The 16,964-nt window shown below is 42.8% G+C and overlaps 1 protein-coding gene across 1 annotated transcript in view; it reads right to left on the bottom strand.

Annotated features, from left to right (window-relative positions):
* PSMD1 (proteasome 26S subunit, non-ATPase 1) overlaps positions 1 to 16,964 on the bottom strand; it is a 146,773-nt gene that overhangs the window by 94,937 nt on the left and 34,872 nt on the right. The window contains exons 13-16 of the mRNA XM_029060265.2: positions 16,554 to 16,665; positions 14,281 to 14,477; positions 9,987 to 10,082; positions 7,938 to 8,002 (exon numbers count right to left, since the gene is read on the bottom strand). Coding sequence (XP_028916098.1) covers positions 7,938 to 8,002; positions 9,987 to 10,082; positions 14,281 to 14,477; positions 16,554 to 16,665 — 470 coding nt within the window. The remainder of the gene's footprint in view (positions 1 to 7,937; positions 8,003 to 9,986; positions 10,083 to 14,280; positions 14,478 to 16,553; positions 16,666 to 16,964) is intronic.

The following is a 16,964-nucleotide window of genomic DNA, read 5'->3' as shown; positions in this document are numbered from 1 at the left end:
ATTTTGCAGATGAGAGAACTGGAGGCACAGAGAAGTTAAATGACTTGCCCAAGGTCACACAGCAGACAGAGTCAAGATTAGAACCCAGGTCCTCTCACTCCCAGGCCCATGCTCTTCCCACTAGACCACACTGCTTCTCTGGATCTGGGAGGCTAGTAGCCAGAATGGAACGATTTCACTGTTACTATTTGTTCGGGGTCACCGCTATTTAAATTGCATGAGTTTTATAATATATTTTCACTCCTTCCTGCCTATCAAATCAACTACTAGACATGAAGCTAATACAGAAACTAAAATTTTCCCTTCTCCAAACTGGGTCTCAGCCTTGTCTTTTGAGACAATAGCAGGAAATCCCATCATGCAGTAATTCAATTTCTCATCATTACAAATAATGTCAATGTAATCAGACAAAAATTATTTTACTATGAAATTTAGTTTGGCTGTGCCCAAATTTGCAAAATTGCTGTCTCGAGGAAATAAACTGGGATTGAAAAAGCCAACAGTTACGTTCATTTGAAACAGCGTGGCCTAGTGGATAGAGCAAGGGCCTGGGAGTCAAAAGGACTTGGGTTCTAATTCCAGCTCTGCCACTCATCTGCTGTGTGATCTTGGGCAGGTCACTTCACTTCTCTGGGCCTCAGTCACCTCATCTGTAAAATGGGGATTAAAACCGTGAGCCCCATGTGGAACAGGGATCATGTCCAACACTATTTGCTTGAACCTACCCCAGAGCTTAGTACAGTGACTGGTACATAGTAAACGCTTAACCAATACCATTTAGAAAAAAAAAAACTTTTCAGCTTCCTTTAAGGGAGAAATATTGGATAAGCTACTAGGTGCTTCCTTTCTCCTGGGGTTGCTGGGAAAATGAGAAACTCTTCATAGAGCACTTTCAGCTTCCCTAAAAAGGGCACCAACTATATACTATAAAAGCAGCGTGGTTCAGTGGAAAGAGCCCAGGCTTGAGTCACAGGTCATGGGTTCTAATCCCAGCTCTGCCACTTGTCAGCTGTGTGACTGTGGGCAAGTCACTTAACTTCTCTGTGCCTCATTTCCCTCATCTGTAAAATGGGGATTAAGACTGTGAGCCCCACGTGGGACAACCTGATTCCCCTGTGACTACCCCAGCGCTTAGAACAGTGCTCGGCACATAGTAAGCGCTTCACGAATACCAACATTATTATTATGCTATCCTTCAGCTTCACCTTCCTTAGAAGATTTGAAGAATTAATCCTCAGGGTAATAGAGAATAGCTAGACAGGGCTCAACAAATTTCGTCTTTGACCACCTTAGTACGTACTCGGTCCCACAAGGATGCTACGGTTCTTAATGCGACCATTTCTGTAACTACCATGACCTCCGGGGTGGCAGACCAGGGTGGCTGGTTATGGTGTTTGTGGGAAGTTAGACCGTGAGCCAGTCATTGGGCAGGGATTGTCTCTATCTGTTGCCGAATTGTACATTCCAAGCGCTTAGTACAGTGCTCTGCACATAATAACCGCTCAATAGATACTATTGAATGAATGAAGTGGCGAGGGTGGAACGGGCCGGTCTCAAGTGTGGGAAGAGCTTTGAGACGTACTCTTCCAGGATCAACACTTCCTGTTCCTTCAGGTACGTGATTTGCTTCAGCGCCTAGTACAGTGCCTGGCACATAGTAAGTGCTTAACAAATACCAAAATTGTTATTATTACCATTGTTTTTCTAGGTTCTGCCTGAGTAAGCCCCCAGCACATAGTAAGCTTAGAATGGCCTACCGACTTAACAGCTTGTCCGATGTTCTCTGAGTCTGCTTATCTGTTCTCTAATATCTCTCCTTGCTCAAACAGGCAATAGCATTTAATGAACACTTACTGTGTACCGAGCACTGTATTAAGCACTTGGGAGAGCACAGTACGAAAGAGTCGGGAGACAGTTCACCATGAGGAGCTTTATGTCTAGGAGGGGAGACGGACATTAACCTAAATAAAATGCAGACATGTACACCCGTGCTGTGGGGCTGAAAATTGGGTGATTATTAAGTGCTTTAAAGAATGCAGTTCCAACACATGGGGGACGCAGAAGGGAGTAAGAGAAATGAGGGATTAGAAGGGAAGGGCTTCTTTATTATTTATATCAGGTCTCACATTTATTACTTATATGAGGTCTCACACTCCCGTAAACTACCCCATCGATTTATGCCTGCTGTCTTCCTCGGTAGGTTGAAAACTCCTCAGAAGAACTGCCTCTTTTACTTTTTCTGAATATTCCTCAAGCGTTTAACACAATGTTTAGCCCACAGCAGGAGCTCAATAAATAGCACTGATGATGACGATAACAATAAGTGCCTCTTTTTTTTTTTTAACACGCTAACACTTAGGAGTTAAGTACTTTGGGTCTCAAGAACACTGAGGTGAATAAATGCATAAATTTTAGTTTTAAGATGAAAATATATGATTCATACAACTACACTGCCTTCTGATGGCAATTTTAGGAATATAAACTTATGACCAGTGATCACTTACTGTCTGAGCTTTGAACTGGCAGTTCAGACACCATCATTACTGCTATTTCCCAGTTTATGTCTGTAACCGATTCCATAAAAAGAGGAGCATTAAGCCACAGAGCACTAAATGAAATGGTTTCCCAATGGAAAAATGTCAAAGACATTGATGTATTCCAAAATCATACCAACATATTTAAATACTGCTAAAAACAAAAATATGGTTCTACAATCAAATAGCGACAAATATACACCAATAGTGAAATATTTTTACTAGATTTTTGATGTATATTAAAATACAGTGAAATTACTGTAGATCTAATTTAAAGTCTTATCTTTCGCATGTAATCAGCAAACAAGAACTTTGTGTCTCCTCATTAGAAATGCCATTATCTGTGCTAAATTGTAATGGGCTTTAATCACACTACTCAAGCCAGTCAAGTCTTGAAATCTCCATAGGAGAATCCACAATCAAGTCAATCAAAATACTTAGGAAGGAGAATCAAAGTGGTTAAGCCAAGATAAACTTTGTAGCTATTACACTGGATAAAAAGTTATAATGGGATTGCTATATATTACCATTTCACTTTTAAAATGGAAATGTATGTAAGTATTTGAGCCCCAACTCGTCTTTCATTCCAAATTAAACCCTGCTTATCACCCTGTTTCATGCACCTAAATGGGATACTTGATACTTGATGTGATAAATGGGAAGCAGCGTGGCTCAGTGGAAAGAGCCTGGGCTTCGGAGTCAGAGGTCATGAGTTCGACTCCTGGCTCTGCCACTTGTCAGCTGTGTGACTGTGGGCAAGTCACTTCACTTCCCTTGGCCTCAGTTCCCTATCTGTAAAATGGGGATTAACTGTGAGCCTCACGTGGGACAACCTGATTACCCTGGATCTCCCCCAGCGCTTAGAACAGTGCTCTGTACATAGTAAGCGCTTAAATACCAACATTATTATTATTATACTTGTTACGCCCTAGGCAGTATCAGACAATCACATGAGACATTAAACTAGTGGAACGGTACAAAAAAATTGAGGATTTGTATTTTGACTTCATTTTACTGTCCAGTTTAAAGTAACACATTACCATGATGAGAAGCCCCATTAGCTTCTGGAACTTCACCCAAATGCACGAGGGGTGTGAACTTTTTTTTTTTTAAAGAGAGAAAAAGTTAAGACAGAAATGGAGACACTTGGGAACTGAGATCAAAGTTCAGCCAGCTACTTTCAAAACGACATTTATACAAGAAAATACATCAGTAAAAGCAGATGGCATCCACAGGAATATATTGCAAAAGACAAAATGATCCATTATTGGAACATTCAATAGTCTCCATGTGTCCAGGGTGTTAACGACGAGTGATTTGGGAACGCGAACATTCCACCAGAATCTATTTGGGAGATGGAGCTCTGAAATTATGAAGATAAACCTCGGAAAGCTCCTCGGCGAGACATCCACTATGCAGGTCAATTCATTATTCATTCAATCACATTCAATCATATTTATTGAGCGCTTACTATGTGCAGAGCACTGTACTAAGTGCTTGGAATGTACAATTCGGCAACAAATAGAGTCCCTGCCCAATGACGGGCTTACTGTCTAATCGGGCGGAGACAGACGGACAAAAACAAAACGACAAACACGATAAATAGAATCAAGAATCATTAGCCCTGGTTGGCTTCCCCATTTCTCCAGGCAATGAAAAGGGTAGGTGCCTGGCACAGGCATTGATAAAAAGCAGTCCTGAAGAGACCTCTACTGACTATATAAGGTATTCGGTATATCGGTGGAATACATGGGTAGCACTATAAAAGCCCACCGAACAAAACATACGTAGGTTAACGATTCCATGCTTCCCCAGTCCTAATTCACATGTCTCTTACTCAAAATCCAATTTATGGGGGGAGTGAGGAGAAGAGAAGGAGCGAGAGAAAAAATGCATGAAGGGGGTGGGGGGAGAGAGAGACACACATACATACAGGGAAAATGATAATGTACCATTTCATTTGTAATAATAATAATGGCGGTATTTGTTAAGCGCTTACTATGTGCCAAGCACTGTTCTGAGCGCTGGAGAACATACAAACTAATTAGGTTGTTCTGCATGGGGCTCACAGTCTTCATCCCCATTTTGCCGATAAGGTACCTGAGGCACAGAGAAGTGAAGTGACTTAAGACAGAGCTGACAAGTGGCGGAGGTGGGATCAGAACCACGAACTCTGACTCCCAAGCCCGGGCTTTTTCCACCAAGTCACGCTGAGAGACTGTGTCTTCTAGATATTATAAAAACTGCTTGCTATATTTTGGGTGCTCAACTTATTAGAGAAATGGTGTGGTTATTGTCCTATTTTTTTCCTGAAAAAATATTTTATATATATTAAAAGACAAACCAACGCACACTCGTTGTGGGCAGAAATGTGTCCATCTGTTGTTATACTGTACTCTCCCAAGCGCTCAGTACAGTGCTCGGCACATAGTAAGCACTCAATAAATTGAATGAATGCTTTGCACATGGTAAGTGCAACAAACACACTGAATGAATGAACTTGAAAACCATATAAATTATTCTAAACATATCTCTAGCAAGCTATTCGGTATATTTAGATTAAGGAACAGAATCTAATGAATGTTCGTTCTGATTCCAGTTCACTGACAGCATATCAGAATTATACCTGAAAGACTCCTGCACTTCAGCATTTGACTAAGTGGCTTAAAAAACCTGAAATCTGTAAATTAGAGTCCGTTACATAAAATTCCACACAAAATTTCCAACTGGAGCAAACTCAGATTGCTTTCAGGAAGTCCAGCAAACCCCCAAGTGTCCAGATGTTCTGGAGGTAAAGGACATAATGAAAAAGTCCAAGGACTCTGCTCTGTTTTAACAAAGCTAACCATATGAATTGTTAGCCAAAAACTAGAAGCAATATGGCCTAATAGATAGAACAGGGCTGGGAGTCAGAAAGACCTGGGTTCTAGTTCCAGCTCCTCCACTTGTCTGCTGTGCGGCCTTGGGAAAGTTACTGAACTTCTCTGTGCCTCAGTTACCTCAATGTGGGACATGGACGATATCCAAAACTATTAGCTTGTAAGTACCCCAGTGCTTAGTACAGTTGTGATACACAGTAAGCACCTTAAATACCATTTGAAAAAACCCCACAAGGAATTTCAGGGGAAGTTTCCCAAATTTTCTACTGCCTGTTCCTCAACAATATATCTATAAACCTTATATTGAGAAATTATTTGGGATTCCTTGTTTACAAATTACAGCAATTGCTCAAATAATCCAACATTTTGGTCACGTCCCTCTCTCACACACACACTCACACATTCTCCTTAACTGACACTTTTCACAACCAAACTTCAATTGGCAATTTTCAATTTAAAGTTTCTACTCGGTATTAAAAGTATAACATTCGACATAGCTGAGTGTCTCAGAACTTGCTTTTCACATGATTTCCTCACATAAGAGATAAGGGGCAAAACAAAACTCCGCAAAACACGAACTATAATAAAATAAGCAGTGCTCAAATAAAAGATGCATACTGTAGCTCAAGATTGGCAATTTATATTTTTGTCCATGGGCTTTGAGGTTAAAGAGCTTAAATAAAAGCTCTCCAAGTTAGTCACAAAGCAAAGCAGCCAGCCCTATCAAAGGGGATTACCAATAGCACTTATTGAGGACTTATTGTGTGCAGAGCACTGTACAGTACAATAGAAGGGGAAAGAACCGATGACACAGAACTGAGATCATTTAACCCCATATCTCTAACCCAATTTATCTTTTCCAGCTGAAAAATGTTCACCCGCTGCTCATCCACCCGAACAAGACATTTATATTAGACATCTTGGATTTCCTGAGAGAGCCCGGACAACTCACTGTGCCTCGATCTCACCTGTCCCGCCGTCGACCCCTTGTTCGCGTCCTACCTCTGGCCCGGAACGCCCTCCCTCCTCAAATCAGCCAAACAATTCCTCTTCCCCCCTTCAAAGCCCTACTGAAGGCACACCTCCTCCAAGAGGCCTTCCCAGACTAAGCCTCCCTCTCCCTCAGCTCCCTCTCCCTTCCACGTCACATCGACTGGCTCCCCTTGCTCTTTCACCCCCTGCCCACCCCACAGCGCTTATGTATATATGTATATATCTATAACTATACTGATGATTGTTTACTTGTTTTGATGTCTATCTCCCCCTTCTAGATTGTAAGCCCAGTCTGGGCAGGGCTTGTCTCTCTTTATTACTGAATTGTACTTTCCAAGAGCTTAGTACATTGCTCTACACAAAGTGAGCGCTCAGTAAATATGACTGACTAACTGAACTGTGAAGATCCTGGCTGATCTTTGGGAACATTTTTGAATAAGAGAAGCAGCATGGTCTAGTGGAAAGAGCACGGGCCTGGGAATCAGTGGACCTTGTCTGCTATGTGATCTTGGGTGAGTCACTTCCCAGTGCCTCAGTTACCTCATCTGTAAAGTGGGAAATCAGACTGTGAGCCCCAGGTAAGACATGGACTGTGTGCAAACTGATTAACTTGTATCTACACCAATGCTTAGTATAATGCCTGGCACATAGTAAGCATTTAAAGAAAGAAATAATTTGGACCACAAGTGCAGGCACCAAGTCTTTTACTTTCTTCCTTGTACTCTAGAGGCTAGTACAGTCCTCTATACACAAAAGGTGCTCAATAAATAAAATTGGAGTAAATAATAATAATGTTGGTATTTGTTAAGCGCTTACTATGTGAAGAGCACTGTTCTAAGTGCTGGGGTAGATACAAGGTAATCAGGTTGTCCCACGTGAGGCTCACAATCTTAATCCCCATTTTACAGATGAGGGAACTGAGGCACAGAGAAGTTAAGTGACTTGCCCACAGTCACACAGCTGACAAGTGGCAGTACTGTTGAATACTGTTGAAACGTCATGTGAGGGGAACTGCCAGCCTTCGTTTAGTGAATTAGGCTAATGACACTGAATCTGCATCTGTTACCTATCTGTACTTTCCAAGCGCTTAGTACAGTGCTCTGCACACAGTAAGCGCTCAATAAATATGACTGAATGGCTGAATGAATGAACTTAAGATCAAGAATCCAGCAGATATTTTCTACCCAACAAAGGCTTCCATCTAGCTGAAATTCCGCAAAAGCTTGTTGTCCCAAATTAAAACTGCTTCAATATTACAATGCAGTTCGATGGGCTGAATCTGTCATGAAAATATTTTCACTCATTTGGCTTCAATTTAACAAACAATTCATTCCAGTACTTTTAAAAAAATAAACCTATAACCAACCACAGGACACAAAAGAAACATTCAGGAAAACAAAAAAAATTATTAAAATTGTCAGCTCTACTGCACTGAGCCTGTTTTTACCTTCTTCCACTTCTTGCTGAAATCAGACAGCAAAAATGGAAAAATAAATTAATCAAACAGCCCAAGAAATGTTAGAAACTGTACCTGAATAGAATGAACCCAAGCGATTCCACTGCTGCCCTCCGCACATCGTCATTGACGTCACTTACCTGAGGGGGGTGCAAAAAAAGAAAGCAGTGGACTTCGACATTCAGAATAAAGCATTTTACAAGTAAAGCCGCGGTTTTGAGGAAAATTAAACTCAACCTTGATCTGCATTTTTTACAATACGGGATCTTTCGTGAAGCAGAATTCAGGTATCCGAGCGTTTTGCTTACTAATGAGTGACCGAATTCACATCAGCTTTAGACTTTTCAGTCAACAAGTATTCTTTAAATGAGCACCTTAGTGCAGAGCATTGTATTCTGCCAAGCACTTTGAACAACGAGTTAGTTATGATCTCTGCCCTTTGAGGAGCTTACAATCCAGCTGGGGAGACAGGAACTAAAGTAAATTACATATAAAAGAAGGAAAAAGGAAGATGTGCATGATTTGGTATCATTTAGTTGATTTGGTTTGGCTACTGAGAATTAACATTACATAGAAGCCATGTGTGGTTATGAGTAGACAAAGCTGAAGTGGCAATTCTATGACCCAGGTAGATCAGAAATCATGGAAGACCCTCCTGGAGGAGGTGTGAAGGGTTTGAAGATGGTGAAAGCTGTGGTTTGCCAGATTTGAAGGGGAAGGGATTTCTGAGAAGGGGGAAGGCTCTAATAGGTCGATGGCAACAGAGAAGAGAAGTGAACAGGTTGTTTGAGAGAAACAAAGATTATGAGCTGGAGTGCAGTGGGAGAACAGGGATGAAAAAGCAGAGAGAGAGTTTTGACTGAATGCCTTAAAGACAATGGTCAGGAATTTCTCCTGACAGGAAGCAGGATGGGTAATCACTGGAGGTTTTTTGAAAATTGGGGAGATGTGAACGGAACTACATTTTAGAAAAAAAAGATCTGGGCTTCAGAGTAAAGTAAGGACTCAAAAGGAGTGAAACCAGAGCCAGTGAAAAAGCTGACAGAATAATCAAGCAAGGATATGGCAAGTGCCTGGACAGAAGAGGCAGATCCTGAAAATGTTACGGAGGAAAAAACCCAATAAGATAAGGGGAAGCAGTGTGGCCAATGGAAAGAGCACAGGCCTGAGAGTCAGAAGACCTGGATTCTAATCCGAGCTCCATCACTTGTCTCGTGACCGTGGGCAAGTCACTTCGCTTCTCTGACCTCAAGTTACCTCATCCGTAAAATAAGGGTTCAATACCTGTTTTCCCTCCTACCTAAACTGTGAGCCCCATGAAGGACAGGGACAGAGTCCAATCTACATATAATGCACCTACCCCACCACTTAGTACAGTGCCTAGCACATGGTAAGAGCTCAACAAGTACTAATTAAAGAAAAAAAGAGGGTATGGTGACATTCTGAATATGGAAGATGAAAGAGAGCAGATAATCAAGGATAATGCCAAGGCTTTAGGAGTCTAAGTCAGAGAGGGTGGTGATATCAACTATGATTGGAGAGTTAAGTGGGGAAGGGGATTTAGGAGGAAAAAAGAGTTCAATTTTGGACATATTGAATGAGGTACCGGAGAACCGTCCCTTTAGAGATGAACCGTCCTGGGGAAAGAAGGAAATGTGAGATGAAGGAAGCGAGAAGTGAACAGCACAGGGAAGCCACAATAGAGCCTTGAGGGACACCTAGGGCTTGGGATAGGAGAGAGAAGAACAGTCGCTTTGCATAAGAGTGAGCAGGTGCTTTCAGAGAGGTAAGAGAAGAAACAATAGAAGAGTGTGTCAACAAAACCAAGCATCGGTTTTCTACATCAGTTGCTTTCTGGGTAGAATATTTAGGGTGAGCCAGAGGGAAATACAACGGTTTCCATTTATCACTTTCAGAAATATTTCTTCTTTAATAAGGATTCCTACAACACACTACACAGAATAGGCTCTTAGGCAGAAACTGAATTCTTTCCAAATGAAAACATTAGTTGTAAATAATGGCTATTTTAGATTAATACGGCACTGATCAGTGACAAATTCTTATTTGTTTATAAGTTTTCTGTATTGTCCAATACCCACCCCAGAGAAACCTCACGGTACTTACAGCAACATGCAGCAGGCGTCGTATAGCCTTATTGTTACCTGAGCCACAATAAGCCATAGCTACGGTGTACATTCCAGATCGACGGAGGATTGGATCCTGCAAAGTAAAACAATCCAATATTTGTGCAAATTTGGTACACACAGAGTACGACCTCATATATATATGTGTGTACATACATATGTGTGTGTGTATGTGTGTATATATATATATGCCATCAGGGTATTCAAAAAACCTGGATTATCTGGAGAAATGTCTGTCCCCATTTCTCAATCAATCACTGGTAGTTATTGAGCACTTACTGTGTGCACGGAACTGTACGAAGTGCTTGGGAAAATAGGGCAACTGCGATCCCTACCTACAAAAGCATACAGTCCTGGTGCAAAATAGATTGCACCAGGGTGAGAAGAAGAATATTTTCACCTTGTAGGCTCAAGTTCTTCCTTCTGACTTCCCACGAAACGCTGGGCTGGATGGACCACTATCCTATTATGCTTCTCTACTAAAACTGTATTGTATACTAAGAACAATCCAGGTAACCAGAGAGCTAGATAGGCAGGGGATGGATAAATGATATATTGTACTATAAATCTGGTTCTATGGCCTAGAATCAGGGATTCGTTTTGGAGAGCCAATGGTAATGAGTTCCTATTCGACGCAGAGGTGGATGGGCAATCATGAAGGTTCCTGAGGAGTGGGGAAACATGCACTGACTCTTTCCTTAGAAAAATGATCTGGGCCCCGAGGTTAAGTATGGACTGGAGTGGGCAGAAACAGGAGGCAGGGAGGTCAGCAGGGAGGCTGACGGAGTAGTCAAGGTGGGATGTGAGCGGCAGTGTTCGGAACAGCACTGTACAGTTTGGAGGGAGAGGAAAAGATGGAGTTAAGCGATGTTGTGAAGGTAAATCCAACAGGATTTGGTGACAGATTGAATATGTGGGTCATTACCATTAGCTTTAAAACCCTCCTAACCTACCCTCATCGATTTCCTATCATAACCCAGCCCGGTCACTTCACTCCTTTAACGCCAACCTACTTAATTGTACCTCAATCTTGCCACCACCCTCCTGCCCACCACCCCCCTGGCCTGGAACTCCCTCTGCCTTCATATAATAATAATAATAATAATGTTGGTATTTGTTAAGCGCTTACTATGTGCTGAGCACTGTTCTAAGCACTGGCGTAGATACAGGGTAATCAGGTTGTCCCACGTGAGGCTCACAGTTAATCCCCATTTTACAGATAAGGGAACTGAGGCACAGAGAACTTAAGTGACTTGCCCACAGCCACACAGCTGACAAGTGGCAGAGGTGGGATTCGAATCCATGACCTCTGACTCCCAAGCCCGGACTCTTTCCACTGAGCCACGCTGCTTCTCACAGACCGCCGCACTCGTCACCTTCAAAGCCTTATTAAAACTCACATCTCTTCCGAGAGACTTCCACCCTCCCTCCCGTGGCTCAGTGGAAAGAGCATGGGCTTTGGAGTCAGAGGTCACGAGTTCAAATCCCGGCTCGGCCATTTGTCAGCTGTGTGACTTTGGGCAAGTCACTTAACTTCTCGGTGCCTCAGTTACCTCATCTGTAAAATGGGGATTAAGATTGTGAGCCCCACGTGGGACAACCTGATTCCCCTGTGTCTACCCCAGCGCTTAGAACAGTGCTCGGCACATAGTAAGCGCTTAACAAATAACATTATTATTATTATTATCCTTGCACTGGGATCTGCATCTTTTAATCAATCAATGGTATTTACTGAGTGCTTACTACATGCAGAGCACTCTACTAAGCCCTTGGGAGAGTACAACACAACTGCTACACATATTCCCTGCACACAAGGGGTGTACAGCCTGGAGAACTTGCTATTCACCCTACCCTCAGTCCCAAAACACTTACGTATAATAATAATGATGTTAAGCACTTACTATGTACCAAGCACTGTTCTGTAATCTATTTTAGTATCTGTCTCCCCCTCTAGAATGGAAGCTCCTTGTGTCTACCATCACGCCTACCAACTCAGTTATATTGTCTCCCAAGTGCTTAGTACAGTGCGTTGAACACAATCAGACATACAATAAATACCACTGACTGATTAGAGAATCAGCGGCCTAAAGGAAAAACTATAGGCCTGGGAGACAGAGGACCTGGATTCTAATCCCAGCTGCACCATTTGTCTGCTATATTCACTCAATCATATTTATTGAGCGCTTACTGTGTACAGAGCACTGTACTAAGCGCTTGAAAAGTACAAATGGGCAACAGATAGAGACAATCCCTACCCAACAATGGGCTCACAGTCTAGAAGACTACTGTTTCTCCCTATTTAGACTGTTAGCACCAAGAGGGACCTGATTAGCTTTATCTACCTCAGTACTTAGTTTAGCATCTGACCCAGGGTAAGCACTTAGAAAATATCGCAATTATTATCATCTGTTGCACTGTACTCTCTGACGTGCTTAGGACGGTATTCTGCACATAGTAAGCGCCCAACAAATACCACTGATTGACTGATCCTGGAAGGAAGGGCTCATGTCTACTATTTTTACTGAACTCTCCCAGCCTCTTTGTAGAGTGCTGTGCACACAGTGAGCGCCCAATACATATACTATTATAGATGAATGTCAACAATTATTTTTAATTAAGTCTGACAACATTGGGATATGGAAGTCCTTCAATCATTGACAAACCAGCAGGATTTATACCAGTGATCTAGATGTCCACATTCACATACTGGCATCACAAAGATACTTTTTCCCCCTCTCCAAACTTCCTATATACTTCTTAATTTGCTGACTGAGATCTCTCCCCCTTCAAAGCTTTATCGAAGGCACATCTCTTAAAAGAGGACTTCCCTAACTAAGCCCTCCTTTCCTCTTTATTCTATGTCGCCTTGACTTGCTCCCTTCATTCATCCCCCCCTTCCAGCCCCACGGCCCTTACGTACATCTGTAATTTATTTATTTATATTGTCTCCCCCACTAGACTGTTAGCTTGCTGTGGGAAGGGAAACTCTATTTATAGGTATATTGTACTCTCCCAAGCGCTCAGTACAGTGTTCTGCTCACAAAAAGTGCTCAATAAATAAGACTGAATGAATGATTGAGTGAATCTCCACCAGCTCACCTCATCTTGCCAGCCTACTCTCCTGGCCCCTAATACACTGGCCTGCAAATGATCAATGGTATCTATTCAGTGTTCACTTTGTGCAAAGCTTTCTACTAAGCACTTGGGACAGTACAATGTTACAGAGTTGGTAGACACGTACCCTGCCCACATGAAGCTTGGAGTCAAGGCGGGCGGGGGACAGACGCTACCTACCTCTCCTCCCTTCTCTCTTTCTACCGCCCACCCCGCACGCTCCGCTCCTTGCCGCCCACCTCCTCACCGTCCTGTTCTCGCCTATCCCGCCGTCGACCCCCGGGCCACGTCCTCCCGTGGTCCCGGAACGCCCTCCCTCACCTCCACCAAACTCATTCTCTTCTCCTCTTCAAAACCTTACTTAAAGCTCACCTCCTCCAAGAGGCCTTCCAAGACTGAGCTCTCCTTTGCTCTCTGCTCCCTCTACCCCCCCTTTCACCTCTCCGCAGCTAAACCCTCTTCTCCCTCCTTTCCCTCTGCTCCTCCCCTCTCTCGTCCCATCCCCTCAGTACCGTACTCATCCGCTCAACTATATATATCTTCATTACCCTATTTATTTTGTTAATGAGATGTACATCGCCTTGACTCTATTTATTTGCTATTGTTTTAATGAGATGTTCTTCCCCTCGATTGTATTTATTGCCATTGTTCTGGTCTGTCTCCCCCCATTAGACTGTAAGCCCGTCAAAGGGCAGGGTCTGTCTCTATCTGTTACCGATTTGTACATTCCAAACGCTTATTACAGTGCTCTGCACATAGTAAGCGCTCAATAAATACTACTGAATGAATGAATCGCGGACATGTACATAAGTGTTATGGGGCTGAGGGTGAGATGAATAGCAAGTGCTTAAAGGGGACAGATCTAAGAGCGTAGGCGATGCTAAGCTGAGAGGGAGTAGGTGAAGTGAGGGTTTAATCTGGGTAGGCTTCTGGGAGGAGATGGGCTTTTAAAAAAAGCTTTCCACTCATTTCAAGCCAAGCTTGCCTTCATTAATAATAATAATAATGATGGCATTTGTTAAGCGCTTCCTATGTTCTAAATGCTGGAGAACTTCCATACTGAAGTCAGATACGTTATTAACTAGAGGCAGGAGACAGATAATACAGAGCTTAACTTCGTTCTGGTATTTTTCAAGTGACACTCAATGCACATGACTCACCTTATCCCGGCAGAGAGATTCGATCAGGGCATCAGCCTCCTCCATCCTCCCGTACATTACTAAAGCTATTCCCACTGCAAGGCCACGCAAGATTTTCTCGTGTTGGGTTTCCTGTGCATAACCAACCATATCCTCAATAGCCTGGGCATTTTTAGACCCCAACATAACCAGACCAAGGGCCAGACCAGCTGCCTCTCCTAGACAGCAAGAAAAGAGAAGAATAAACATAAACATAAAAATAAAGCTATCAAAGTGTCAAATCAACAAAACAGGTTATAAAAGATTTCTCTTGTCAATCCTATCAATAAAAAGCTCAGCGGTATTTATTGAGCACAGTAAGACTGGGTACAGAGCACTGGACTAAGCACTGGGGAAAGTACAATATAACGGAATCGGAGGCATCTTTCCAGAACAAAAGGAGCTTACAATATAAAACCATAGATTTTTCCATCCATGGCTTTGAGGATTGATGCTGTATTTTCTGTACCTTATTGTGGCCGTCTGGACATGCAGTTCTAGAGTAAGCTGTCTGTATGGGTGTAGATAACACCACCGTGCATTTGCTGTTAACGGACTTACATTGTGCTTTCTCAGTACTACATCAGAACTTTATTAACATCTCATACGAAGCTAAGTGTGTCAATCAACTTCAGAAAGATCGAATGTAGAGCCCGTTTGAAATAAGCTTGGGGTATTTTTGTCTGCTTTCCCAACAAACGCCTGAATTTCACCTAATGTGATAGACGTTAATAATAATAATGTTGGTATTTGTTAAGCGCTTACTATGTGCAGAGCACTGTTCTAAGCGCTGGGGTAGACACAGGGGAATCAGGTTGTCCTACATGGGGCTCACAGTCTTAATCCCCATTTTACAGATGAGGTAACTGAGGCACAGAGAAGTTAAGTGACTTGCCCACAGTCACACAGCTGACAAGTGGCAGAGCCAGGATTCGAACCCAAGACCTCTGACTCCAAAGCCCGTGCTCTTTCCACTTCTTACTCCAACTCTTGACTTTACCAACCGGAGTTTCACAAAAGACTGTGATGGGAATTTAATCCCTGTCATTGACCAGGGAAACCAGTATAGTTAGTTATCCAAAATCCTTGTCTTACCGTAGATGGTAACAACTATTACTAGGTTTTTTTGTTTTGTTCAAATGATATTTAAGTGCCTGCTATGTGCCAGGCACTCTGCTAAGCCCTAGGGTGTCCCACATAGGGCACACAGTCTTAATCCCTATTTCACAGATGAGGGAACTGAGGCACAGAGACGTGACTTGCCCAAGGTCGTATAATAGACAACTAGCAGAGTCATGATTAGAACCCAGGTCCTCTGACTCCCAGGGCCTGTGCTCTTCACAGTAGGCCAAACTGCTTCTCCTAGTTACCAAAGCAGCTTGAGAAACAGCATGGCCTAGTGGCAAGAGCCCGGGCTTGGGAGTCAGAGGACCTGGGTTCTAATCACAGCTCTGCCACTTGTCTGGTGTGTGACCTTGGGCAAGTCACTTAACTTCTCTTTGTCTCAGTGACCTCAACTGTAAAATGGGGATTGAGGCTGTGAGCCCCATGTGGGACAAGGACTATTTCCAATTTGATTATCTTGTATCTATCCCAGTGCTTAGCCTAGAGCTTCACTCATAGTAAGCACTTAAATACCATAATTATTATAATTATTATTCTAAGGGGCCTTATTAATCTATTACTGAAAAGAATAGAACTTTTAAGGACATCTCTACAGTCAGCGTGCAATGGTCATTCTGGAAATTTAACTATGTGGTTATTCCGCCCTTTTCATTTTGAAGGGCATCATGTTAGCTGCACTGTGGAATCAGCAGCCCAGATATACGCAGGGAAACCCATAATCACTTAACTAAACGTCTTTAATTAAACTCTCCTATAGTAGCCTATTTAGGCAAATAGGGAGTCTCATTTTAATCAATCATACTAATTGAGCACTTACTAGGTGCAGAGCACTGTATTAAGGGCTTGAGAGAATACAATGTAACAGAATAATCAGGTACGTTCCCTGCCCACACAAGCTTATAATCTAAACTCACCTGAGGCTTGATTTATATTGGTCCCTCAATAAAATGCAATCCCTGCCCTGTTCAAATATCACCATATCAGAAGGCTTCAAATAACCCACATTAGAGACCAATCATATTTCTAGCAAACTCCAATGTGTGCGTTCCAAGTGAGCATCTGCTGATTTACTGCATCGATTAATCCACTCAAGGAAGTGTACTTGCTTACTTTAGAGGAAACCCTATTACCTGTCACCGCATCGTCTTGGTAGAGGTTGGTTTTCAGCAAGTCGTACACATCCTGACGGGCAGTGCCCATGGCAGCCAAACCAAGGCCCAGACTGCCTCCGTGCCGAACAATCTAGGAAACAGAATTGATTTTGTCGGGGTCAGAACGTGGCACTGAAACCACAAGATGCTAAACGATTGGAAAAAAGGAGCTTCCTCCTCACCTACCTGGGATTCGGCCCTCTGAAAATAGTCCGAAATCCATGAACATGGGTTTATGTGCGCCACCTCTGATTTTACCAAGTCCATCCCAAAGAAACCCTGGCTACCTGCCTCCTCCCGCAAATACCCTCACCCCCCAAACTGTCCCCTGCCCCGCTCAAGACTTCCACACCGTCTCTACCAGATTTTTCTTCTTTTACAGCATTTGGT

Source organism: Ornithorhynchus anatinus, chromosome 1, assembly GCF_004115215.2.
Source record: "Ornithorhynchus anatinus isolate Pmale09 chromosome 1, mOrnAna1.pri.v4, whole genome shotgun sequence".
Lineage (NCBI taxonomy): Eukaryota > Metazoa > Chordata > Mammalia > Monotremata > Ornithorhynchidae > Ornithorhynchus > Ornithorhynchus anatinus.
The sequence above is the reverse complement of the archived record's forward strand: the minus strand, read 5'-3'. Positions and strand labels throughout refer to the sequence as shown.